The sequence below is a fragment of the Lonchura striata genome, chromosome 15, assembly GCF_046129695.1.
Source record: "Lonchura striata isolate bLonStr1 chromosome 15, bLonStr1.mat, whole genome shotgun sequence".
Classification (NCBI taxonomy): domain Eukaryota; kingdom Metazoa; phylum Chordata; class Aves; order Passeriformes; family Estrildidae; genus Lonchura; species Lonchura striata.
Genome location: NC_134617.1, coordinates 17,358,910 through 17,386,081, shown reverse-complemented (window position 1 = coordinate 17,386,081; position 27,172 = coordinate 17,358,910). Strand labels below are relative to the sequence as shown.

Genomic DNA, 27,172 nt, shown 5'->3' with positions numbered 1-27,172 from the left:
CTGGAAACTCAAACTGTCAGGAGCCCATGGCCAGCTGTGGCCTCCTGCAGATCTTCCTCAGCTGAGATCCATGGGGTTGGGGTGCTTTGGTGAACACAGGTAGCAGGAACTGGTCCCACTGGGAAAGAGCCGCCTTTGGATGCTGGGAGGGGGCGCAGTCCTGGCCCCTTTGGTGCTGCAGCACCAGGGCACAGCTCAGGGGCACAGGGGGCACTGGGGCTGCCTAGTGCAGGCAGCTGAGCTGCTGCTGCTCGTGGTGACATTGTCAGTAATGTGAGCTGCTGGCAGTGACCTGTTCTGAGCCAGTGAGAACAGACAGGTGCAGGGGGAGATGGGAGGCTGGGGGCGTTGGAGCCCCTCTGGGAGCTGCATTTCAGCACCTCAGCAGCACTCTGGCGCTGGGCTGTGCTGCGAGCTGGGCTCCTAAAAGTAATTAATCAAGGCTGAAACCCTGCTCTTCCCCAGGATTAACCATTTCCCAGGGTGCAACAAGTTTAGAATCTCACCATATCACACATGGTGCATTTTCACAGTTCTGGCTATGGCTCATTCCACTGTCAAAAGGAGAAACTTAGTTTTCTTGAAGATGGCATCATCTTTCTCTAGAAAATGGTCAAATACTGATTGATGGGCCATAAAACATTCATTTCCTTGAGCTCTCAGGTTCCAGTTGTTTGGCACTCCCTCCAGCCTCCCTCCTGGTTTCATACCAGGCTCAGTAGCACATGCCTTGCTTTTGCAGTGGTGCATGGCTTGGACAGCTGGCGGGGTCTCGGAGCTGCTGCAGTGTGGCTGAGCCATGGCTGCTGCATTTCTCAGAGGTTGTGTGTTTCAGAGGGAACAGAGGTCTGACCCTGCCCGAGGAGATTCAAGCTGCCTTTCTGGATGCACAAGGCAGCTCTCTGGAGGAAAGGAGGCTTCGCTTGCAGAGCAGCTTTTGGATCCAAGTATGTGTCACCTCATGGAGCTGTGTCCCCTTTTCTAAGCCCTGGAAATGTGTTCTCCTTGGGTCTTATTTAACATTTCTGAAATCCAAAGGGATGGGCAGGCTTGACGCCTGCATCACCCCATTTCCTTCTCCTTTTCCAGCTTTCTCACCAAAAAGAAATACCAAACAGCATTTCAAGTTAAATACTTTGTAAATCCCATTGGTAGAGTTTTTTTGTGGAATCTGGTATCTGATCACTTTGAACAACCACTTCCACAGTGCTCCATGCCCATTCTCACAGACCATCCCAAAGGGTGCTCAGTCACCATCCATGGTGACATCGCCCATAATTTACCAGTGCAGTTTAAATTTTTGGATATTTATTTTTCAAGAAAAAAAAAATATTTCTGGATGGGTATCAGGAAGAAACAAACAGGAAAGCAAAGCTCTATGTTCTGTTGTTTGGAAAGGCTTAGCTCCATTTGTAGAATTCTGGTACTATTGCACCATGGCCTCTCTCCCACTGGAGCTTCACTGCAAAGTACCTTCTCTGCAGATTCAGAGCATGGAGCTGCTTTTCCAAATGTGCTCCTAAACCCACAGAAGGAACCACTCTCAAGCACTGCTCATCCACTCCCATCTGGCTCTGGGAGGCTCTGTGACACGACGGTAACAACATCCTGGTGGTGGATTGACTTTGCAGTTAAATGGAGGAAAAAGGACTGGATTGTGCTTCACTGTGTGCTGAGGGTGGCTGTCATGGGGAGCTAGCAAATCCTGCTGTGATTTGTGCACAGGAATTCTGCCAAAGTCATGGAAGCAAAGTGGTTTGTTACTTGTCTTTCAGGGCTTGAGAGGGAGAGCTGTCTTGGATATCCTCTTGTTGACATTATTGAGCTAACTTTCATGTGTTTAGAAGGTCACGGAGAAAATTATTAATATTAGGTTGATTTGATGGCTGAAAGGTAGTAAGTATTTCCTGCTTATCAGATGGGGTTTGAGAGGACTTTGAATAGCCTGATTTGTTTACCTTTTGCAATTGGTATGGCCCTTAGCTAGAGGGATTTTGTATTCCTGGTTCAGCTTGGGGAATGACATAGGTAGCTGTCTATTGAGTGTTCCATAGCATAAATAGCAAAACACAGGAAATTCTCAAGTCCAGCTCCCAGCTAACTTGGGTATGCTGTGGGCCTTGGACATCTCATGCTGTAACGCTTTGTGACATGAACAGTAACAGATTAACATCCCCCGTTACTGGGAAGCTTGAAATAGAAAAATCCAAAGTGCGTGGAGGGTGGCTGGGTGGAAAGCCAAATCCTGCAAACATGGCTCGGCATGGCCGGGGTTTCACTGACCTTGGCGAGGCTGGGACTGCTCCATTCACAGGAGGCATCTGGGAGTGCAGAGATGGGGCACCAGCCTGTGCAGGGCTGACATCAGAGTGCTGCTGTTGGAGGCTTTTGCCACTCCTGAGCTTTTCTTGGATTAATGCTCAGTGAAACCTTAGGCTGCATCAGCAGAATGGTCTTTCCCTCAGCCTCCGTCTGGGATTTAACAAAGAGGGGAGTCATTCTTTAAGCTGAAGGATCATTTTAAAGCCATTCAGAATGAATTCCACTCTTATTTGAGAATCATCTAGCAAAAAAGCACATGAAAATCTCCTGTTGTGGACTTGCTGGAAGACAGATGTCATTTCTGGTTCCTTTGGCTTTTGGGAAAGGAGGTAGGACTGAATGCTGCACCTTGAATGCTTGGGCAAGGACAACAGACAAGGGAGAGCAGCTTCCTTTCATGAGTGAGGCATTTCTGTTTCTTCTGGGGCTTGAGGTGATGGTTGTTTTTAAAATAAATGCTATTCATTCCCTTGTATAAGCTCTGGATAGCCAGCTGTATTTGTAGGTGGATATTATCACTGAAAGGTGTAGTGAAAAATAAATAATAAATGGATAAAGAACTGATGGAAAAGGAAAAGAGAAGAGTGAAAACGAAACTAAATTCAATGCTCTGATTGGACAACTGGGATTTTGCAGGTTATAAATTGTTGCCAAAGAATGAGATGGAGTTACACAAAACCACTGTCCTGAGATTCTGAAATCAACACGCACAGACAGCAGCCCATACCAGTTGGACAGATGCCAGACAGACCATAATACGACCCCAAATCCCTGCAGGAGTCCTGTCTCCTGTGACGCACAGTGCTGCTCAGGAACTAGAAGGGGCAAGCACCCCTTCCCTTCAGAGACCTGTTGTGTGGAGCTCTGGACCCAGGGTCTGTTTTGCTGCCTACATGGAGATGTGGATTATCAGACTGAAAGGCAAGAAAGGGGCTTGTTTTGTGTATGATCTGTTATGTGCTGTAACAGCATTTTGAGAGTGAAAACAAAAAAGGAAAACTTGCTTTGGTGAACAGGAGTGAAAGCCCTTCATTTTAAGGGACTTAAAGATATTTCTGCATTCAAGTGTATTTGAGGGTGAGTCTGCTTAGTTTCAGGTGACCTCCCTGACTGAGTGTTGGCAATCAGTTGCCAAAGGAGACATATGTTACTAATTTTTTATGAGATTTATAGAAGAGACTCTCTTTTGGTATTTATACATGGAGTTCCTTATCTCAGAGAGGTTTGCTGCTTGAGGGAGTGTACCCTGTAGAGTGCTGTGAGAATGGTTTTTAGCAATGATCAAACAAGTTTTATCTCATTAAATCAACCCTGCATGATTTTTTTTTTTTTTTTTTTTTTTTTTTTTTTTGGGTATTGATATTCTCTGCTGCAGGGCTGCAGCCTGGGCTGGCATGGTTAATTCCCTTTGGCCACCCTCCAGCAGAGCATCCTGTTTCCACAGGGTGGTTAAGTGTGAGCTTATCTTTAAGCAGGTGGCTAAATCCGGGTGGTTTCACTGCTGCTCTTACCACGGCTTCCGGCCAGGAGACAGCTCAGCTGCAAGAGGAACCTGTAGCCTGCTCCTTTTCCAACATTTCTGCCCTGGGTCAGAACTGGGCACTTCTAGGGAAGTGGTGGAGTGATACACGCTAGACTGACTGTATTTTAGGGTCAGCATCACCTGTTGATTCCTACATCAGCTGCTTCAGGGCTTGGCTAGGGGTGATGCCAGCCAGCTCCTTGGACAGGGGAAGAGGAGATGTGACCCCCTGTGCTGCTGGTGCCCTTCTTGCAAATGGAAGGGGTGCTTAATTAGCTGACCTTAGGTAGGACAGTAGTGACAAAGGTGCACAGGTGTGTTGGTGACATGCTGGAGCTGAGCACTGTGCAGGATGATCTGTGGGTGTTCCTGGGCCCACTGGGGCACTGCAGCTATGGGCTGGGGCCTCTGCAGTGTGAGTGCTCCAGAGACAATTAGAAGAGAATTAAAACATGTTTTGGAAAACAGATTGCATTTTCTGTTGGGAGTTTCCAAAAAAGCAAAGCAACCTGCCCTTCCCCCCACTTCAAATCCCACCTGTTTTGGTTTTTTTCCTAGAAGAATGTGAAATTCATTAACATGTGGTGAAAGCAATGTAACGACGTCATCTTGATTTAAAATCTGTTTTAAATCTTAAAATAATGGAGCCAGAATTTTAGCTGCGAATAGCCTTGTTTTGTGGGCACAAGGCAGTCTGTCAGCATGACTGGAGCATCTCTGGGTTTGGTAGTTAAGTATCCTTTGCCACAATGGGATTTGAAAAGAAAGCAAGAAAAGACATAGCAAGGAGAAAAATAAATTAATATGATTTCTATCAAAAGTCAAGTCCTGTGTGCTTTGCTCAGGTGTAGCTGTGGTGCCTGGGGAGGGCAGGGCAAGCAGAGCCCTGCTCTATGCTGGCCAGAGCTCTGTCAGCCTCCTGATGTGGCACCCTGCCATGCCCTCTGGCTAGGGGCTGCTCCTCCTCCCACTCCCCAGCTCTGGCTCACAGCTCCTGGCCACCCTGTTTTGTGAGAGTGGGAAATCCTGTGACTGCTGTCTGTCACCTCTGACATTGCTGTCCATGTCCAGCACTGCCCTGAGCCTCCCCTGCCCAGCCTCTGCCTGTGCCTTCAGCTCCCTATGAGCATCTGACAGCCAAATCAGAGATAAATCACTTTCTCCCCAAAAGATCAAATACCAAAATCCCAGATTTTAGTACCAGCACTGAAGGCAGTCCCATGGCATCACTGGGAACCTCACTGCTGCTGCTGCTGTGCTGAGCTTGGGCTTTGGCTCAGGGTCTGGTGCTCAGCAGCACTGCCTGCCTGAGATTTTCTTCCTGCTGCTGCAGGCTTGGCTGTCCCCAGGATAACTGGAAATGCTGCAAAGTTCTATTGAGGTTGTGACTTTCAGGCTTCACTGTATTTGCTGGTATGAGATGATGTGCAGGAGGCTCATGTGGGGCTCTTTGGGGTGTTGTGGCCACTTTCTTTATGTGTTTTAGTCAGGAGTGGATCTTAACAAGGATTTATTGACCTTTTCCATTTTCATTGCCAGTTCCCTCCCCACACTGATACAGCAGAATACTTTTGTTTGCAGGCCATGTTTCATGTAATTTATTGTCCTGTAAAGGGAGTCAGCCACCAAAATGTTGCCCAGCCCATCTGTGAGTTTGGAGTGGATGGTGTGGATGTTGTGGTGCAAATGCTCCACAGATCATAGATGGACAGTTCGTGGAGCAATTTTTGGGCTTTTCTATTGTTTGGATGGGAAGGGCTTTTTGGATACATGCTGTCCAGTCTCCCCTTTGGGAAGGCACCTTGAGAACAGTGGTGTTGTTGGATCCTCTGATCTTGGGCAAGTCAGGACAACTCTTTGGAAGGAAAAGTGGGACTCCTGTTTTGATATTTCTTGGGAATACTTAAAATAGGAAACAAAATTAAAAGTTTATGGTAATATTTTATGGTGTAGTGAACTAAGATGAATCTACTCTCTTGGCCAGAACAAACAGATGAGGTGGCTGAGGCTGTCAGACCCCTGCTGATCACAGCCACTGGTGGAAAAGCTGGTTTGACTCTCAGCACTCCTCCTGTGGCCCTTTTGAGGTGGGCAGAAATACATCCATGGCTGGTGACCATGAGGTGACTTCACTGCAGAGCAGAGCTAGACAAACAGTTAAGCTGAAGGGCGTACAAGTGTCACTTCTATTGTAGTGGATTTTATGCTAGTGTGAAGTTCAAGTCCAGACTGCTAAGGGCATCACAAAGAGTTTTTTTCCCTTGATTTTTTTTCTTGTAGTTAACCCATACAATGAGTGCAGCTGCTGAAAGTGATGCACCAAATCTCTGAGAAGGGTTTGGCTGTCCACACTCTCCAATTTGTGCCCATGTAACCTGGTAGAGGCTGTGCATATGCAGTGGGGAGCCTAATTTATGGTCAGCGTGGCTGACTGGGATTTAATCAAAGCAGGGATGAGCAGAAGTTTTTATTCAAAAAACCCCAGTTTGATTATAATGGCTCAGGTTTGTTTTTCTGTGGAGAGCCAGCTCTGGGTGGAATTACACACGAGTGCCTGACAGTGCTGCCAGGTGAAAGGCAGCCAAATCTGAGTCCCCCAGTGCCAGTGCCCTTGGCAGGCGAGTCTGCAGTCCCTCTGCCCCAGAGCCTTGTTTTGTTCATGGTCTGTTCTGCTCTCTCTCCCCACTCCCCACCCATCTCAGATGTTTGCTGCTGAGGAGAATGTGGATTTTCGGATACACGTGGAGAATCAGACGCGAGCAAGGGACGATGTGAGCAGGAAGCAGCTTCGGCTCTATCAGCTCTACAGCAGGACAAGTGGGAAGCACATCCAAGTGCTTGGCAGGAGGATCAGTGCCAAAGGAGAAGATGGAGATAAATATGGTAAGAATGTTTACTGGGATCCCCCAGACTTCAGGTCAAAGGCTTTAATCCAGAATGTTGTGCTAAGAACCTCTTGGGAGAAAAGTAATAAGAGCAATAAAATCAAAATAAAAGAAAAATAATATTTCCAGGTTAAGAACATGAGATTTGTTTTGCTGGTGCTGCCTCCCAGCTGCAGGCAGTTCCCACAGTATTTTCGTGCCCCAATTTATTAGTATATGGTTGAAGAAAAGAATGTCTTTCTCCCCAAGCCATGATCTCACAGTGTGTTTCCTGCAATTCATAAATGATACCTAAATTGGTGGTTGGGAAAGTCCTTTTGCCATGAACTCTTGGGCTCGTGTTTGGGTGAATCCAGTGTTTGAATTAAGCACTCTCATCTTTTCGGGTGGTGGTATATTTGGTTTGAACTGAAAGTAGACTTTGAGAGCTTTGAGAGTACCCCAGAGCTCAAGCTGTGTGTGTGGATCTTGCAGGAAAAACAATACTTTCCCTGTGCTAGCAGTGCATTCAGCTGTTCTTCTTGTGATTCACACACAAGCAACATGCTGGAAATGCTGCTAGAGGCTGGGCTATGAAAAATGCTGAAATTCCAGTTCATTTTGAGATGTTTTCTGCTGAGATGCTTTTAATCTAGTTGTCTGTAGGGAGGATTTTAGGACTGGTGAGAACACTGGTCCTGTTTCTTACACATTCCCGGTTTGGGATGTGCAGCCCTGTGTGCTCCTGTGCTGCTGCAGAGGGGCTTGTGAGAGTTTGCTGGCTCAACCATTCGTGTGGGATTGTCGGGTGCAGCACTGGTGAGGTGGAGCTGAGCTACGAGGAGGGCAGGTCAAAATCTGGGAGCAGTTGTTCCCTCAGGAAGCTTCAGGATGGATGAGGCACACGCTGCGCGCCGAGGGCAGCTGCTGCCACTGCCGGTGCAGGAGCAGCGGGCTGTGCCAAGGGAAGCGACGGCCCGAGAGCACCTGGCAGGGACAAGTGACCCCCAAGGCACTTGTATAGGGTCAGCCTCTCAGAGAAAGCCCTGCCCTCCGGTCTCATCAACCTTGTCCTTTGTCATTCCCAAATTTTCAGATATTACAGGAGGGAAAAGTGCCACTTGGCTGCTGATTATTTTGCCATGTCATGGCGTTCATCCTCCGGAACTCTGATGTGCAAACCGAGGCGCGGGGCGCTGCCGCCGCCCGGGTGCGGCTCCTGCCCGCGGTGGCTGTCAGGTGCCGTGATGGAGTTTTCTTCTCGGCGAAAGAAGGCGGCATTTACAGTGGGTGCAGCAGGGAAGTGTTCCCGGGAGCAGTTGACAAGTGCTAATTTATGTGTCAAAGCCCATCTTGTCCCCTTCATACATATGCAATCGTGCCTGAACAACCAACCCGCGCGTGCGGGAGCGTGCTCGTGGCCGACGGTGCTGCCGCGGCAGAGCCCGAGATTCCGGGCCGGGAGCCCGGCATCCCTGCTCCAAACCCGCGCCCCCGTCCCTGTCTGTCTCTAAGCCCTGCCTCCCCTGCTTCCCCGAATCCTTCCCTGCCTGTCGAAGCCCCGCTGCCGGTGTGCTCCGTGGGTTGCTTGCCTGCAGCCGCAGACCCCGCCCGACCCCGTCCCCAGAGCCTCCTCGGCAAACGCGCCCGAGGCCGCGGGGCCTTCTCGCCCCCAGCGCTGTGAAAGGTTATGGAAATGTGCTCTTGGTCCTGCTTGGCACGGAACGCTCGGAGCATGATAATCGGGGAGACGGTGAGGTGGGACACGGCAGGCCGGGACGGGGCCGCGCAAAGCTCCTGTCGGGGATAATGGAGCGGGGAGAGATGTCGGAGTTACTGAAGTGAGAACCATCTGCGTTACAGCCCAACCTGGACACAAAGGCAATGACACAGGGTTCATTATGTGCCAGGAACCCCTCCCCCCGAGGCATTATTATGGAGTAACCTTTGATCAAGACCAGAGAGGCTTAAACCGGGTCTGGGGATCTCAGCAGTTGCAAACTTTTGATCCACATCTCCGTCTTGCCGGTCAGGTCTGCATTTGGAGGAGGACACCTCCCACGCAGCAGATGGCCGAGTGTCCCCTGCCCCTTCCCCGTCCCGGGCTGTGCCATCCTCGCAGATGGCACCGGCTCCTGCACGGCGAGGCCGGTGTGGCTTGGCCTAAGGATTGCAGCTTGGGGAAGGCTTTAGGAGGAGAAACACGTCTAAGAAATGTCTGGGAAAAGGTGCCCGTGAGCTGGCTCCAGCCGTGAATTCCCTCAACAGCCCGGTCCACCTGGGAGAAGGTGACATCCCGCAAGGGTTCAGGGTTCACGTAGGAAGCTCTGTCAGAGAGAAGGTCCCTCGGGCTCATCACCAGCCCATTAGCACCATCCCGTTTTAAGGATAGCAGAATAAATAATGTTTTAGCGCCTCTTTCCCCTCTTCCCTTACATTCACAACAGTGTCCAGATGTTTCTTTTTTCCTTTTATTTTTTTCCTTTTTTTTTTTTTTTTTCTCCCAAATATCCAGCTTCCAAATGGGAGGGCTGTCCTGCCTTTGAAGGGAGGTTACTTTTATTGCAAGGTTTATTGACTTCTGTAAACCTTCTCGCCTCTTGGTTGCAGAGAATACCCAGAATAGAGGGGAAGTGCCAGATCTCAGGCAGGGAACTTCTGCTTTCCAAGCAGCCACCCCAAGTCCAGCAAAATGAGCAGCCAGCCCTGATTCAGGGAGGAATGATGCTGCACGGCTGGGGGACCCAGCCAGAGGAATCCCCGTTGACTGCTTTATCCAGGTGTGCAAATGCCATGCGCAAGGCAAAAATGCATGCTTTGTTATGCATAATTCTGCTGTCATAATAATTCTGGTGTGTAATTTTTGGTTTATACATTCTTTGGGCCAAGATCCGGCCCCGTGTATCGGATTATTAAATGGCAAATTAAGTCAGTTAATAGAATTAATTGAGTCGATATAATCCATTTAATCAGATGGATTTGATCCCTTCTCAGATGAATTACAGTCCATTAACACATAAGTCAATTATTGGACTAAATTAAATCTAATAATAATGCCTGCTGCTCACAGCAGCACTAATTAATCTAAATACACTTACCTATCTCCCAAGGTTGTTTTTTTTTAAAGGCTTAATTGATGTTCCTAAAGTGCTCTGAGATCTTTAGATAATAGATTATCTGTGTGAGCAAAATATTATCTCTTATCAGACCATAAACTAATTAAAAGACGGATCTATTTACAAATTGCATTTTTACTTTAATCCCTTCAACCTATTCAGAAAGAATTTGCACTGGCCCAGAAAAACAATATTCCTATTATAAGCTTATTATTACTTTACAGGTTCTTAAGTGGTCCTTTCATTCAGAAAATGAAAGGGTGAAGGAGAAAAAACAACCATTAAAGTGCTGACAAAAAAAAAAAAGGACCTGGAACCTTTATATTCTACCTCCGATAAATGGTACAGATAGGGAAGAGAGGGATCAGTGACCTGAAACCTTAGATCCTTTCATTTATTTTCATTTCACAAAAGGCAGAAGACATTCTATCCTGTTTGTTCACCATCTATGTAAGCGGCGCAGTTGGGCAGGCAGAGCTCTCTTGGTTGGCTGAAGGCATTTTTTGCCTCATTTGTATTTCACAGCCACTGGGTTTTTGGTTTAATTTGTCCCCAGCTACTGCTGTCCTGGGGGGCACTGAGCAGCGATAGCCACCAGTGCAGAGGTGTGCGAGCCCTCGGCTCCTCTCGGTGGAGTGAGCTTTAATTCGCAGAGCGTGTGGGTGTGCCGGAGCTGGGCTGTGGTGTGGGGTCCATCACTAATCGGCACGTTCCAGGTGGTGTTTGCCCATGGATCCATTCCATCACAGCTCCAAAAATACTCTCAGGTCCCTCGGGAGGTTATAAACCTTGTGTTTTATAAACCTTCCCATTGATAAGCTCTCTAGTCTACAGTGTGGAGGCTTTATTTGGGGCAGGGCACAGGTGGGACATCAGCACAGGGCACTGAGGCAGTGCCAGTCCCTTGAGAGGCTCCCCCGGCTTCTGTGGGTTTAGCTCCGAACCCCCGTGGGACGGGTTTGGGGTCTGAGCAAAGCCTGGGTTTGTCAGTGGGGACCGGAGGGAAGGGAAGGGAAGGGAAGGGAAGGGAAGGGAAGGGAAGGGAAGGGAAGGGAAGGGAAGGGAAGGGAAGGGAAGGGAAGGGAAGGGAAGGGAAGGGAAGGGAAGGGAAGGGAAGGGAAGGGAAGGGGGTGTGCACACGATGCCGGGTGTGACCTCCACATGCCACGGTCGTTCTGGGCACAGACAGATGTACTTCTTTGGGTGGTACACAGACAGCAAGGCGCTGAGGCAAACGGGTGTCACTTCCTGGGGCCGCTCCAGCCGGGCTGGTGAGCCCTGCAGCCCCCACCTCCTGTTCGAGCTGGAGCTGCCCGGAGATGCCAGTGGACCTGCCCACGGAGAGCACATTACAGCTGTCTAGACATCAGCCACACTCCATCCTGCCAGAGATTTCATTTGTGGTAGAAGTGGGCTCTGTTCCATAAGGAGGTGTAATATGTGTGGAAAATATTATAGCAAAATAGCCTCCTTTAATTGACTCTAAATTTTGCAGGATTCCTTCCTAGGTTTGGGTAATCCGGTGCTCTCCAGAATTAATGGCTGACATAGCACTTCTTCGGGCTTGGCAGCCTGACAGCTAATTTAGAACTCCCTAAACTCATTTCACTAATGACTCCCATTTGTTCTATCTGAAAGCCTGGAAACAAATGCAAAATACCAGTGCCATTGTCCCATCTTTAGCAAGTCATTCTTTCCCTCAGCATTTCTGGCACCTTAACAGCAAGCTGCCTTGGGAAATCTGATTAACCCTTTCCCTTCATGGAATAGTTTAAATCAATTTTGATCCCTCTCCTGGAAAGAGCAGGAGAAAAAAACTAAACTTATTGTGGCTGGAAGGCTCAAAATTTCTGTGCAAGAAAGATAAGAGATATAGTCCAAACATCAGTTTGGATTTGTGAAACATCGCTGTATTTCCACACTTTGTCCACGTGTATTTCCAAGCTGCTTTTCTTGCCAGGAACAGGTGCGTGCAAGGGTTTGTCTGTCAGCACAGCACAGCCCCAAATCCCGAATGAGCTGGGATCTGCTTTGTAATTTATTGTGCTGGCCCATCAGGATGGCTGTTTCACATTTAACTGAAGTATCGCTGCCTCCAGTCTCTTCCCATTACAGTTTTGACATCATGACAAGACAAATAAAATTTTTAAAAGACCTTTTATCTTCTAAACCATTTATTTTCACTTACTTAGCCCGGGGGCAGAGCTGACCTCAGCGTAGGGGATGATCATTCACCGTGGCAGCTGTACAGTCATATGGGTCCTGGGGACAGGGCTGAGCCCTCCAGCTGCTGTGCTGCGGCTCTGGCCTTTTCCCTGCTTGCCTGGCAATCCCTGAGAGCTGTGTTATTTTTTGTTCCTTAAAACGTCTCCCCTTTTCATTTGCAGTGGGGCAGTGGTGAAGCTGTTCCTTGAAAGCAGATGAGGGGATGAGCTGAAGCTTCAGGCAGCTCAGGGTTTTGCTGAGCCAGGAGGAGCCTCTGCATGAGGCTGGGGATGGGGCTGGGGATGGGGCTCCCAGCTTGCTCTGGGCAGCGAGGGCTCTTGGCTGTCCTCACCTTCCTGGTGGCTTTGAAAGGTTCAATTTGAAACACACTGTTAGCATCTAACACAAACCATCTGTACACTGAAGACATTTTCGGTTTTTATTCTGCCATATTCTGTGCCCATGCCAGTTGGGGAAAAGCCTTGCTTAGGCAGGATGAGAAGTTTGAGAAAAATCCTAGCCTTTTTGATTCATGACAAACCTGTTTTGAACAATTACTTTGTTGCCAATTTCCTTTACTTTTGATTTTGATAGCTGCTCTCCTGAGCTCCTGCTGCAGCTACCATCACACCTGAAGTCCAGTCTCTCTGCAATAGTCCTTGTTTTGTACCTGCACTAACAGCAAAACCTTAAACTTATTTTGCCTCTGACATCACACTGATTTTGGATTTCCCTGCTCCTGGATCTTGAGATAGCTTAAAGAACCTGACTTTCATCAGGAAAAAAAGAATCTCCTTTTAACTCTGTGTCTAAACTTCACAAGTCTCCACAAGCACTGGTCAGGGTTTGGAAAACATAGGCCTGTCTGTCAGCAAATATTAGAGACTCAGAAATAATGAGGAGAGGTAATTTAGAGATCTGCTGATAATTTGTCATTTTTAATTCCTGTGTGGAGTGGAAAGTGAGCTACAAAGTGAAAAATCTTTATTTTCATGCAAGTCATAAAAGGATTTTTGTTAACAGTTTGTGTGTGTGTATAATTCTGCCCTGTGATTTAAGTGTTCTCATTAGAAATGCAGAATAGGAAATAGGATCCCATCTGTGAGCAATTTAAGAGGAAGTGAGACAATGGAGTCGATCGCTGCTTCAGTTTAGATAATCAATACAAATATTATTAGTATAGTGATTTATCTTCTTAGACACTTTATGAAAATGTGAATGCCAGCCCCTGAAGACAGGTCAATATGATGTTATCTGTTCTTGCCTTGCTGTGTTTATGGTGCTTTCCCATGAAGGTCAATCAGCTGCTTTGTTAAATGTTCTTCCCTGGATCTGATGAAATAACACAGAAACAAACTTAGGGCTTTCTTTTCTCCTCTATGGCTCCAGAAGTGCACTGTGCTTGTCAGTATAGTGATTTCTTTTGTCCGAAATCTGTACTGGGGACTGCTAGGGGGACACTGGGAGGTGATCTTTAGGGTCCCTTACAACGCAGACTATTCTGTGATGGAGCTCTGGAAGAAGTTTTCATTATTTTAAATATTTTTCTAGACCAGCAGTGATTCTGTGCAAAAAATGCTGAGAGCTCCTTTGGGTTTATTGCAGTTGTTCTGTGTTGGTATTTGTTACCAAACCTCGTTTTTTGCTCTCTGAGGTTTTCTTATGTCTAAGCATTTGGCTAGTCATTGATTAATTCAAGTTGGCTTTTGGGGTGCAATTAAAAGTACCTTACAAATAGGCTAGTCTGCATTTCCAAAAGGGTTTTTAATTGCTTTTACTTTAGACAAGAAGGAAGGAAAACATTGTCAACAAATGGTCTTGTACATTTTGCTTTGGGTGAACATTCGCATACATGATGTCACGTGGCCAAATATTTCCTTCACAAGAAACATTTGGAAGAAATGAGAAATGTCAATAACCCTGTTAAGAACTGCCTAACTAAAGACAGGATGGGGAATACAAAACCTGATGTGAAGATTGCACTTCTCCTTGAAGGTACCATGGAACCTCACCCGGCTGTTGTTCGAGGTTCCTGAAGTCAGATTCCTGGAGACTCATAGTGGTGGTGACATCGGCCACATCACTCACCTGGAGCATCTCCTGCTCTCCTTGGCTGATCTGGAGTGGTGGGATGCTGGGGCTGGACCCTCCAGACACTGGACACAGAAGGAATTTTGTTCCTCACGTATAATGAAGTGGCATGAATTTCATCGTCTCAGTGTCCTCATATGTGCCTCCTCAGCCCAGAACCGCCTCACCCCCTGGTGTGCCAGCAGGATGAAAGCTTTGCAGATGGAAAGATGCTAAGGAGAAGTGCTAATGGAGACCACACTGGTAGCCTGGTTAGAAGTAATTATTTGGTGCTTTGAGATGCTGTGAGACTATTCCTGTTTTCAGGTTGGGGTTTCCTCAAGAAAGTTGTTAAATTTATAAAAAATAAGGCACTTCAGTCACTCCGATTTCATCTCAGCTCTTTGAAAAAAATAGATAGTCAGGAATTTCCGCAGCTGCAAGGTGGAGCACAGCAAACATTAACAAGGCCAGTAGCATTGCGTGGCCGTCTGCAAGAACAGGGAAGCGCCCAGGCCCTGCAGAACTGCACCGGGGCTCGGCAGAAAGGTGAAAAATAACAAAGCTGTGAAGAGGAGAAACTGCTGACACTTGGAAAGCTGGAAGAGTCCAAAAAGGGAGCTGAAAATACCCCCCAAAAATGACTATCTGTGGCTTGAATGAAATAGTGTCCGATCAGCATACAGAAACCGCTGAATCCAGGCCGTTCCAATACTGGCATTTTCCAGACTGCTTGCCAGTCGGATGCAGAGGAGAACACGTGTGGAGCGTCTGCAGTCGCAGTGCTCTCAAGAAGTCCCAGTAAAAAAGAAGAAACACCTACTTGTTCCTCCAGTGAGGAAGAGTGGGGGTATTGGGGTTCAAGGAGATGGGAAGGTAGCTGCACTCTGCGAGCATCCCTTTTAATGAGCTGTGCCAGCAATAAATAGTGCTCACTTTGGTCCCTGAAGAGCTTTCAGTATTTTCTGAATGCCTATAATAGACAGTTCATGCTTTTATGGTGAACATAGGAGCTGAGACCTTCTCAATATATCCTGAGCTTGGAGTCCCTGAATTGTGCTGTAGCTGCCTTGGGGATGTGTCTGTCCTTTGTTGATGCTGCCTGGAGTGGTGGAGCTTGGACCATAACACGGTAGTGCTCAGATATTTTTGCCCTTGTCTCTGTGAGCTGAAATGTATGCCCAGAAGCCTTCTCCTCTTCTGCACTTGCAGCTGCCAAGAAAGGTGCCTTTCTTCCCAGAGCAATATGAACAAAACCACTGTGACCCTGCCTCTTTCAGCTGTGATGAGTTTTGGGTGTTCTCCAGCAGTGACAGCAGCTGTGCTGGCTGGAGGGCTCTGGCCCCAGGTAGCACTGTGGAGAGGAGTCCTTGTTCTCCTCTGCTGCTCAGCTGCTCTGGCCTCATCCCAAAGCTGGGCTGGTGGGGCAGAGAAGGAGCAGACGTTGCTCCTGAGCAGCTCGATGGTGATGTGAGCCTCTGGTGTTTGACCACACGGTGGGTGATATGCTTGGGATCCTGGCTTCGAGCTGGTGCGCTTTGGTTTACATCTGATGTTCTCAAGTGCTTTTGGAAGGACAAGCAGGAGAGGAAATGGCTGTTGGAATGTGAGAGGGGAGCTGTAGCATCATGGGATGTTACTTACAGCCTTTGGAGGTTGTGAGGAACTTAGAGCAGAAGCAGCAGGGAAGGGCTAGGAATAGGATGGCACGTAAGTACCAGACAAATCTAAAAAATATTGTCCGGGTATCCCCAGTGCTTGGCCAGGGATAGCTGCAAGGCTCACAATTTGCAGGGGTGAGTGCTGAAGCAGACTGGGGGATGCTTGAGGTTCCTGGTTTCAAATCACATACTTGGTTAGTTAGAGGGGGAACACTGCAGCTCCCAAAAGCTGGTCTTGTCCTGTTAGGATCAGTGACGTAGGACCAGGATCCAGTGCCGAAGGAACTTGCCTAAAGGTAACTTCAGCATAAATCCCCAGTAAGGTTTCTGCTGGTTGCATGGAGGGATCACAGGGCTGGATCTCTGTTACAGCCAAGGCTTGATTATCCTTTTTCCTACACTCCTGAAACTCCACCGATTTCAACAGAGCCATTCCTGGAGCTCCTGTGTGAGACTGAAAGGAGATTAAGTGCCCAACAGTGCCTCCCATTCCTCCTGTGTCTTGCACCTTTGTTCAGACCTTGCATTTCAAACCATTTTAGCCGGTGGGAGGCAAATCAAAGCTGTTAGGTTTGAGCCGGTGACAATGGCCTGGTGCTGTGTGGTGTGCCCAGCCCCTTGCCTTTGTGCAACGTTTGTGATTCTTGCCTTTATTTCATTTGCTTCGGCATCTGCATTTGTAACCGCTTTTTTCCAAGTGAAGTTTCTGACTGGTGATTCATTAGGAGTAAATAGGCAAAAGGATATTGACTTTACACCTACTAATTTGGGGGTGCTAACAAGCACATGTAAGAGCTTTATAGTCACCGGGTAAATTGTCCCACCTGGGGGGGCTGGAGGAGGGGAGATAAAAAGCATTACAAAGCAGCAGCACTTTTGTTTCTAGCTCCTAGTCTTGGCTGTTCCTGCTGCTACTGGAGCTGGGGTGGAGGTTCGATGGTTACCATAGCTAGAGCCTGTTCTGAGCTTCCTCAGGATTTTCCAGCGCCATTAGACCCGGGTGGGCACGGGACTAAGACCCTAATGATGGGTGCCTAATGTGTTCACTCAGAAGTTGGGTGTCCCTTAGCCCGGCTGAGGGAAGAAGCCCTCCTTCCCGTGCTGGCCGCAGTCGCGGTGCTCGGTGCCCTTGGGCACGCCTTGGCACGGGCGCTGCTGGCCAGGGGCACCCGCGTCCCACGGGCACGGCCGGGGCAGCCCACTCTGCTGGGGCACTGCTCAGTCCTGCGGCTGCAGATGTGTCTGTCCCTCTCCAGCCGTGCCAGTGACACCGCAATGCCACCCTCAGGTGTGCTCAGATCAGGATGCACTGGCTCAGAGAGTGACCTGTTGCAGGGCAGCTGGAGCACAGCTGAGAAGCGACGGTCCCCAGCCCTGGTGGTCCTGCTTGAAGAAGAGGGTTGAGCTGGGTCACCTCTCGAGAGCCTTCTCAGCCCGAGTTACTGCTTTGATGAGTGTCTTTCAACACTGATTGCCAGAAAAGAAATAGCAGGTAATGCCACTGGTGATCCCTTTGCTCTGAAGGCAGTGATTTTCCTTTGGATGCATTCAGGGCGACCCTTGGGAAGTGACTTTTGTGGTTTGTCCCCATTTGTGATTTTTGTATTGAGATTTTTAAGAATTTGTATTACTTTAAAAATTGGAGATAGTCAAAAATTTTCATTCTTCCGCTTGGGTCCTTCTGCCCTTTTGCTCAGTTGGGGTGACCCCCCTGTGTGGAACGGATGATACCATCTGCACAAGGGTGTGTAAGCTGTAGTTTATCTCAGAAGATGTGTGCTGGGGAGGGGAGAGGCATGCTGTGTACCAGGGTGAGAACCAGCTCTCATCTCTGCTCCTCTCTGGACATGAGTCTGGTGTGCTGTGTGCTCAGAACAGAAGGAAGCTGTCACCTGATGTCAGGCTCCTACTCTGTAGCTGTGACTTCAGCCTCACCCATTCTCCTCCTCCTCTGTGCCTGACCTGGCTGCATCCAATATCTATCTCTCAGCAGGAGGAATCTGAGAAAATGCAGCAAACTTCGGCTCCTGGGGCTAAATTGTTGTGCTCTCTAACAGCAAACTGTGTTGAACTAATTGACAACCAGCTTTAAACGTACCCCAATCAAGCAAACACATTGATTTATTTTTTCCTCTCTTGCCAAGCACTAAGCAGCTTCCAGCTTGGTTTCCTCCCCAAGAAGTGGATAACTCATCTATTGTGTAGTAAAACTGATGGGCAGTGTTGACTTCTATACAATCCTTTCAGTATGCTGAGGGAGGAAGGAGTCCTTATGCTTCTATGAATGTTTGACCACTTAAATAAAAGCAAAACAAAAAAAGCCCAACCCAAAACCACACACAACAACAAAAGATGATCCATTTTCTCTGGATGTCTTTGAAAGAAGCTTAGTTTAGAGACAGACTGGAGAGAAAGGCTATTGATTTTGTTTGACCTCCAAAGAGACTGCGGTCAGTATATTTTCCCTGTTGGAGGTGGTTCAGGGCTCTGAATTTCCGTGTCAGCGTTTGTATCCTGAAGCACACTGAAGCTTTTGCTGCTTCTTCAATAAATAGCAAACTGTAAGGAAAGGTAATGATGGAGTAAATTTCTTTCCCTCTAGATCTGCCCTTCCATTCTTTTTCTTTCATTTGTAGTGTGGTCATGTTGCTGATGAAGCATTTACAACCTTTTTCATTGAATGCTGTGCAGATTTGTGGGTTAAACTGAGAATACAGGCATAGTTTTGTAATCCCTCTCTTGGTTTTTCTAGGGCTGAGCCAGGTCCTTTCCCAACGTCTTGCTTGCACCAACAAGCAGCAAGATACCTTCCTGTGTAGAGTAATAAATGTTCTAAAAACTGCGATCCTCTCTTCTACCCTGATTATTCTCAACCTTTGCCGAGGAAAGCCTTCCTGAATTTTGCTTAGTCTCCTGAAGAGAAATAGTCTCTGGGGACTTGGTTGTACTGGAAATGCTCTGCTTGGTAAAAGTCTGTGTAGTTTTGTAGATGTTCTTGTAAAATGGCTCATGAAAACTGATGTGCCCTTTCTCTGGCAGCCATCTACCAAAGGATGTCTTCCAGGGGTTGCAATACCCGTGGGTTAAGTCGGTTGTCAGGTCTGAAGGAGCTTCTCGGAGCTCCCTGTAAGATGAGCAATGCCAGCAGGCATCTCTCCATGCTGAGGTGTCAGCTGTGTTATCTCCTTCTCATTTAACAATATGCCTCACGTGCTGTGATTTTGGGGTGCGTGCTTCCGCCTGCGTGGCCACAAGTTCAACACAGCCAGTTTGCTGCTGTCAGCACATCAAAGGGCATCCTGATAAAGCTGCCACAGCCTAATCAAGTCGTGGTAGAGAGTTGCTGATGCTGGGTACCAGCTGCTGAGCTCCCCGGTTGCCTTTGCCAGCATGAGTTTCATTTCTAACCCACACAGAGAGAGCTTCTTCTTGGAATCCCCTCTTCAGAGGAAGGGCTGGTCTTCCTGCCACTGCCAGCCTCACCTCTACTTCTGGCTGTGCTCTGGGTCAGGGTGGAGGCTGCTGCTGTGGGTGTGTGAGCCCTGCAGTGTGTGTGGGCTGCTGACAACTGCATGGCACCGGTTTCTAACTTTAGCACTCCATTTCACTGGAGCAGTGGCCGAGTACATCCCTAAAAACAATGAATGGCTGAGCATTTATTTGTGCAGTCTGGGCCAGGCTGAGGCTGCAGCCCGTGTTGCATGTGTAACTCTGCTGATACCCCAGAGCAGGACTTTGAGGGTTCCCCAGAACCTTTCCCTGCTGTCTTCAGCCCAAATGCCCCACTCCCCACATCTGAATATTCAATTATATCAACCCCTTGCAAATGGCTCAGCAGTCACCTCCAGGAGTGGTGAGAAGAGAGAGCTGGAACTCTGTGTTAAGCCTCTGCACAAACACGAAGGCAAGGAGCTGAAGGGAAGAGCTTGTGGGAGGGGTGGATTTGCAAATGATATCCTCCTGTTTGCACTGGACCACTGGGAAGGACAGGGCAATGCAGAGCGGCTGCCATGGGACAGTTTAGTAGTATTTATTACTAAATTAATACTATACTTATTATAATTATTGTATTAATTTATAATTATTACTTATAATAATATTTAAAAATAAATACAAACATTATTATTAAAATAATACAACATTCAAATCAATGCATTGCTTGCTTTGGGAGTAAGTAGTCCTGAGCTTGTGGTCTGAGCACAGACTGGGCTGTTAGGTATTGCCCACCTCAAGGTCATCATGAAGCTTTGTTAATTAATAAGCAGGAAGTTTTGCTTAGAGCCCTGAGTAGCAGATGACAGGCCAGCTGAGCATATTGCTGGAAGGATAGGTAATCACAGGGAAAGCAGCCGTGCTCTGTGTTACCCTGTTGCAGTGGCTTCTAGCAGGTGGTCAGCAGGACATTGTGATGACAGATCAGAAATATGACAAGTTCTTGTTAATGATCAACATCAAAAACTAAGAACATGTAGTAAAGCAAAGATGTACTTGTGTCTTAACTGCCTGTGCTTCTCAGAGCTGGGTACCAGAATATCCCTTTGATTCTCAAAGGTAATTGCACCTCTTAATTAGCTGGAGAAAAAAATCCCACAGCCTGAGATCTTGCTATATAAATTATAATTAACCCCTTGGCACTGGAAGTTGAGATTTCCTGCCCCCAAGCACAAATGCAAAACACATTAGCAGCACTTGACATCAGGCCCCGAGCAGCCAGGGGTCAGGCTGCTACCCCAAAATCCAGGTGCACTTCCCAGCGCAGCAGGGAAATGGCAAGGAAGCCACAGGAACCCAAGGGGAAGCTCTAAATACACCATTTTGAGGAGGTTTGACCTGCTTTCTTTTCAGAGCTGCAAATGTCCCAACAGGAAGGACAACACAGAAAAAACAAACCCAACCCCGGAGAAGAGCCGGGAGCGAGGAGAGGAGTGGATTTGTGAGGCGACATGGCCGGGTGCCCCGCCGTGAGAATGGCGCTGGCGCTGCCGCCCCACACACCTCCAGCCCAACCATTGTCTGGTGCCAGACACACTTGGCTGTGCCTGTTGTGTGCAGGGCTGGGCCACCCACTGCTGTCATTCACCAGCATCCTGTTTTTTTGTCTCCTTTTCATCGCGCCTGCTGGGGGATGAGCGTTAACTCCTCACACCAGAGGTGACCTGTGGGGAAGTGCCAGGTTGGGCAGCTGGCGGCAGGGAGGTGACAGCATGGCTGGGGGATGGGGCTGCCCCAGCCTGTCTGCACCTGTGGCACTTCCCTGCCCTCTCCCCTCATCCACACTGGGACCTTGGAGGAGGGCCGGGCCTGTTGAACACCTGGAAAGCCATGCCGGAGTCACAGAACGGTTTGGTTTGGAAGGGATCATAATGTCAGGTAGTTCCCCACCAGGAGCTTGCACTGAAGCTCCTTAGTCCGTGTTAGCTTTGCTCCTTTGGGATCCTGCATGGAGAAGGGGCTCCCTTCTGGCACAGGTCAGGCTGCAGCTTTGTCCTGGGCTATAAAGCCCTTGGAGAAGGTGTTGTTGGCCAGGGGCTGTCTCTTGTCCCACCACTGTGGTGTGTCCTCAGGTTCCTCTGTTCTGGTGGTGCTGGCCATGAGTGTCCCAGCAGCAGTTGCTGAGTTCAGGTGGTGGCAGCAAATATGGGGAGACTTGTCACCTTGGCAGGGTTCAAAGGTGGCTTTGTCCTCCCATGCCAAAAGCGGGGACAGCCCAGTTCTTGGGCTTGGCACACAGGTGTGGCCAGCAGGACTGCCTGCAAATATTCAGGTCTGTATAGGTGTAGGGGTGGGCAATTCTCTGTGCACTCCAAAGGTTGGAGGGTGATCAAAGAAAGGGAGTCAGAAGGTGTCCTGGTTGGGAGGAGGAATGTGCTTGCTGGTGTGGGGTAGCGAGTGTTGGAAGGAGGGTCTGGGTTTGTCCTCTGTCTGTATGTCTGCAGGTCCTTGGAGTGAATTCTGTGCTGATTGCAGAGCTGATCACAGAGCCCTCCAAGCTAAGTGAGCTCTGTCAATCCCAGTTTGGCTGTGGGCTGCACACCTACAGCAGAGATGTTCCCTGCCAGTGCGGCACCCAGCAGCTCCAGGGATCTTTTGCCATGCAGGTCCTTGGGGCCACCCCTTCAGGGTGGGGAGAGGACGGCAGGATGGTCTGTCCCAGTGAGGACAAGAAAGCGTGGAGAGAATTTTGGATGGAAACATGGGGCTGAGTCTGAGCTTTAAAGCTGGTCTGGATCTCTAGAGAAATAGCAAATAATATAATGCAATACAGATTATCTGCTGTCAGTGCTGCTTCTCTAAACTTAGAATGCCCCCCCAAAAATGCTATCGGAGATATTACCTCTTTTCTTTGCTGCTCTTTATAATGCCACAGATGAGGACTGGCTTAGTTCTGTACTTGACTTATTTTTTATATTAAGATTTAACATGGGATCTGCTTTTCTTAATCCAAACACTTATGGTTTGAATGCAGAATTATATTTGAGATTTTTAAAGTACCTTTATTAAAACGTAAAACTAATTTTACAGTTCTGACAGGTCTTATTTAAATACACAGTGCCAGATGCCTTTTGTCCCAAATGACTTCAGTAAAGAAAAAAAAAAAGACTTTTAAAACTTCTCATGCAATTAAAATGCAGTAAAAGGAAAGTATATAGTCTTACATAGGCTGAGGACTAGGGGTAACAGTTTAAGAGAAGTCCCATGATAAATGTTTCCAAAAATAAATATGTGAAACCAAAGGTGTTAAAGGGAGAGTTAATGTGATACCTGATTTTTGGTGGTTGTTGCATTATTTCTGTTGCTCATGCCCTGAGAACGGTTGTAAGAATTGTGCTGTGTCTGTGGGGAGAAACTTCTCCAAAGGGGCTGGTATAGAGGACTTTTCTCCACCGTCCTTCCCCGGAGGTACTCTTCAGGGTGCAGCTGATTCCAGGTGTCCCCAGGTGCTGTAGAAGATCAGTCCTTGCCCACATCTTTTAACCTGTACTCCAAAATAGTCACACTCTTATATCCCCTGACCTAAGAGCGACAATTTTCTATACTTCATTTAATAATAAGTTATCTTTTATCTGGCAAAAGGAGCTTCAGCAGCACATGCATTAAGAAGTCAGGTATCTTTGAAAATGTGTTTGTGACCTTGTCTAAGAGCAAATTCTGCCTAAAATCTCAAAACAGAAAGGAATTTTCCACATGTGCCAGAATATTTTCTTCTGGTAGGTTGTGCTGCTGCTTTTTCTCCTTTGGGTTTCAGAGCCACAAGAATCCCACTTAAAACACCAGAGCATCCTGCAACTTTTTCAGCATATTTTTCACTTGCTGAAAGAAGTGAATGTTACAATGAGTCCCTTTGAGAAAATCCATAGACACACTTATACTCTGATCCATAAAATTAATTATCTTAATTTCAGCTTTTACTGGTGCAGAATAAGAACCCTGCTTGGCAGAACCTGACATCTTTGTGTATTGGGCATATCTGAATATCTGATGATCTTAATTCAACCTATACTGCAGATGCTTTACACATTTCTCCTGATCAGTCCCGTTTTGGAGCACTCACAAACACAACAGTGGAGCCTGGACAGGCTGAATTCTGGAGTGTGCAAAACCATCTCATTAGGATGTGGGAGAGATTTATGTGTTTGGGACTCCTTGGAAAGAGGAGATGGTGGTGATGACATCACTCCTACTTCATCCCTAGGGATGAGCAGCCTGCCAGCAGCTGCCTGAGGGAGGTGGGCAGTGCTGCAGGGTCCCTGTGTTCTGCCCTGAGCTCCTGGGCACACACGGAGCAGCTCTGCAGAGACATGAGAGCACCTGGGTTGCTGGGCTGGTCATTCTCTCCTTATTGTTATTTTTGTGTACATCGGTGTTTTTATTGGGTGCACCTGAGACTGGGAACAAGAGAGTCAAAATACCTTCGTCAGGGTTTGTTCTTGCAGTAATTCTAAGCCTCCACAGGCACGGGAAAGGTTCACACTCTTTCCAGACCCAAGAGTCTCCAGCACTTTGGAGTGTTTCAGCGAGGAGCTCAGGGCCAGGTTCCGAGGTCGTTGTCTGTTGGGCTTGACTGTGTCAGTAGGAGTTTATTCAAATGAGAATGATCAAAGGCGTCAGAGTTTGGCCCTTTATTTTTCATTTTAGGTGCTTTTTCAAGCATAACAGATCTTCTGAACTTTTTTGAGGCTCATCCTTCAGTAATTCCAGACTCAGAGCCTGGCAGCTTGTCAAGCAGTTTTCCTGCCTCTGTATAAATACTGTCCACTTGAGCTGTGCTTGGAGGCAGCAGGACACCCTGGTGAGATAGAGGAATTTCTGTGCTAACATTCTGAACGTTTCTCTTTCCAGGCTTATTTCTTAGTCATAGCAAGTTTGCAGGTGGCAAAGTTCAGGGCAGAATTTGTTCACAGCTGTCACCGCCCAGGCGTTTTTAAAGCACACAACTTCCCCGCCTCCGCTTTTACTGAATCTTGTCTAGATAAGCTTATTCACCATCGTTGAAGCAACTGCCAAAGTATTTTTAGTGTCTCTTATGGTGAATTATGTATAAAACATCTCCAAGAGGTCAAGTCTGACTTCCCACTTCTCAATCCTGTTTTCTTACATGTACAAAAGCGTGCAAATGGCTCCATGTTAGAATGACAGTATTTTACATTCATTTCTCACATGGCTAAGGGATGACCAGCCTCTGGGTAGTACCAGTAATAGGATACTTATGGCTCCGATTGGAGGGGAGGTGTGTGGGGGGATGTTTCTGTGTGTATTTGTTTATTTGTTTTGTTTTTCACAGAATTACATATTCAGGGATTTACTAAAGTTTTATTTAAGTTGGACAAAAATCTCTTAGGCCTACCTTGGTATTTATTCTTGTCTGATTCGGTCTTATATCTGCTGAACTCTCAAACAATTTTCATATGTGTAGGCTAATAAAAGACCTCAAATTAGCACATTTTCATTTCAGCTTCTCCCAAGATGTGGTAACTAGAGTGAGTTTGTAGGGACTATGTTTGGAAGCATTGTCATTCCATAGGAAGCTGGGCAGACTGGGGAAGAGGAGTTGTATCTTTTAGAACCTCCTTCTTACCTTGATAATGCCATTCTGGCATAAACAACACATCTCTACAGGATGGGGAGGGAGAATCTGCCTGAGATGCTTGGGGAACACCAGTTCAGCATGTCCCCTGGGTGTGTTTTGTTAGCCGCTGCTGAAGTGGTAGGGAAATTTTTTGTGTGGGCATCCCTACATGTAAGAGCCCTGTAAAGATCCAGGCCATGTTGAACAGGGCTTAGAGCAACCTGGTCCAGTGGAAGGTGCCCCTGCCCAGGGGGTTGGGACTGGCTGAGCTTGAAAATCTCTTCCAACCAACCATTATGTGATGTCACATTTCTAGGAATGGTGTGTTAGGCTTAAGTAGAGAGTGATATTAAATAGAGGAGAATGCTATCAAAGAGCCTGAGAGTGATACTTTCTGTCCTGACCATCCCGGGCTGTGCACCCTGTGGGGCTGACTGCAGCACGGCGTGTCCTGCCTGCACAGCTGGCCGGGCTGGGCACTCGGGCTGGTGTGCTTGGCACCAGCTCAGAGATTTCTGACCGTCTTGGCCCTGTGTGCTGCAGACGAGCCGGGGAGTGCCAAGGGACAGCTCAGAGTGCTGGATGTGGGGCGGGAGGTCGGTGCTGCGAGGCGGTGCTGTGGGAGTGGGAGCGGCCGAGAGCATCGCCCGGAGGCTGAGGCTCCTGCGGGCAGTGCAGAGCACATCCCCGAGGGTGTGCCCGGCAGCGAAGGGCTCTGTGTCCCGCAGGGAAGGGCTCTGTGCCCGCAGGGAAGGGCTCTGTGTCCCGCAGGGAAGGGCTCTGTGCCCCGCAGGGAAGGGGCTCTGTGTCCCGCAGGGAAGGGCTCTGTGCCCGCAGGGAAGGGCTCTGTGCCCCGCAGGGAAGGGCTCTGTGCCCGGCAGGGAAGGGGCTCTGTGCCCGCAGGGAAGGGCTCTGTGCCCCGCAGGGAAGGGGCTCTGTGTCCCGCAGGGAAGGGGCTCTGTGCCCGGCAGGGAAGGGGCTCTGTGTCCCGCAGGGAAGGGGCTCTGTGCCCGCAGGGAAGGGGCTCTGTGCCCGCAGGGAAGGGCTCTGTGCCCCGCAGGCAAGGGGCTCTGTGCCCCGCAGGGAAGGGGCTCTGTGCCCGCAGGGAAGGGGCTCTGTGCCCCGCAGGGAAGGGCTCTGTGCCCCGCAGGCAAGGGGCTCTGTGCCCCGCAGGGAAGGGGCTCTGTGCCCGCAGGGAAGGGGCTCTGTGCCCGGCCGGGAAGGGCTCTGTGTCCCGCAGGGAAGGGGCTCTGTGCCCGCAGGGTAGGGCTCTGTGCCCGCAGGGAAGGGCTCTGTGTCCCGCAGGGAAGGGCTCTGTGCCCGGCAGGGAAGGGGCTCTGTGCCCGCAGGGAAGGGCTCTGTGTCCCGCAGGGAAGGGGCTCTGTGCCCGGCAGGGAAGGGCTCTGTGTCCCGCAGGGAAGGGCTCTGTGTCCCGCAGGGAAGGGGCTCTGTGCCGAGTCCGCACCTTCCCCGTGCCGCTGCCCTCGGGCGGTGCAGGTGGGCTGAGCAGCGCGCAGCCCTCGGGAGAAGCTGTCCCCAAGCCTGGCCCAGGCTGTTCTCCAGAGGCAGGACCCTGAAGCCTCCTAGGGGTCTTTATCAGTACTCAGGGACTTCCGATGTGTGCCAAGTCCTTTGTGTGGAAGTATTTACAAAATCAGGTTGCTGTAGTGGAAATGCCTTTGAGGTCTTTGCCGCATTATAGATTTTCTTCAGATGTCTCCCATGCAAATATTTAACCTGTCTGGTTCCTGAGAGCTACTGAGGCTGTTGTGTGGGTGGCAGGTTGTGTCTGCAGCCCGTTCTTTGTTCACACTGAGCCCTCGCTCCTGCTTCCCTTCCCACCCCGTGATGGGGCAGGAAAGCGTGCCGGGGACTTGGCACTCGGTGTACATTTTGATGCCCTGAGGACCTTACACCCCAAAAAGTCTTTGTCCCCAGGTGCAACAGTTAGGGTGCTGACCGAGTGAAAGTTACAGCGTTTTTTAAAAATCCTCATTTAGAGTAACAGCATCTTTCAAACCTTGGGTCGGAACTGGGAGCTGCTCCCTGGGCAGCTTCTGTGCTGACACCGAGCACTTCCTGTCTCGTGCAGCACGGTGGCTTCAAACAGACAATATCTGGAGCCTGGACCTCGAAGCTGCTCTTAGTCTTCCTCCCCACGAACATACCTTTTAATAATTTGATGTGCATATGCTGTGCTCAGGAGAGGCAGGATGAGCTCAGGACAGTGGTATGTGGGTCAGAGCTCTGCCCTCCCAAGCACCAGCCTCACTGACTGGGGTGGTTACTCCTGATTTGCATCTGAATATTTGAGAAGGGAGCTGGGTTCTGTGGATTATAACTAT

At 48.6% G+C, this 27,172-nt stretch overlaps 1 protein-coding gene across 1 annotated transcript in view; it reads left to right on the top strand.

Moving 5' to 3' along the window:
• The window catches only part of FGF18 (fibroblast growth factor 18), a 64,087-nt gene that overhangs the window by 15,975 nt on the left and 20,940 nt on the right, over window positions 1–27,172 (top strand). Inside the window, exon 4 of the mRNA XM_021540045.3 lies at window positions 6,547–6,727. Coding sequence (XP_021395720.1) covers window positions 6,547–6,727 — 181 coding nt within the window. The remainder of the gene's footprint in view (window positions 1–6,546; window positions 6,728–27,172) is intronic.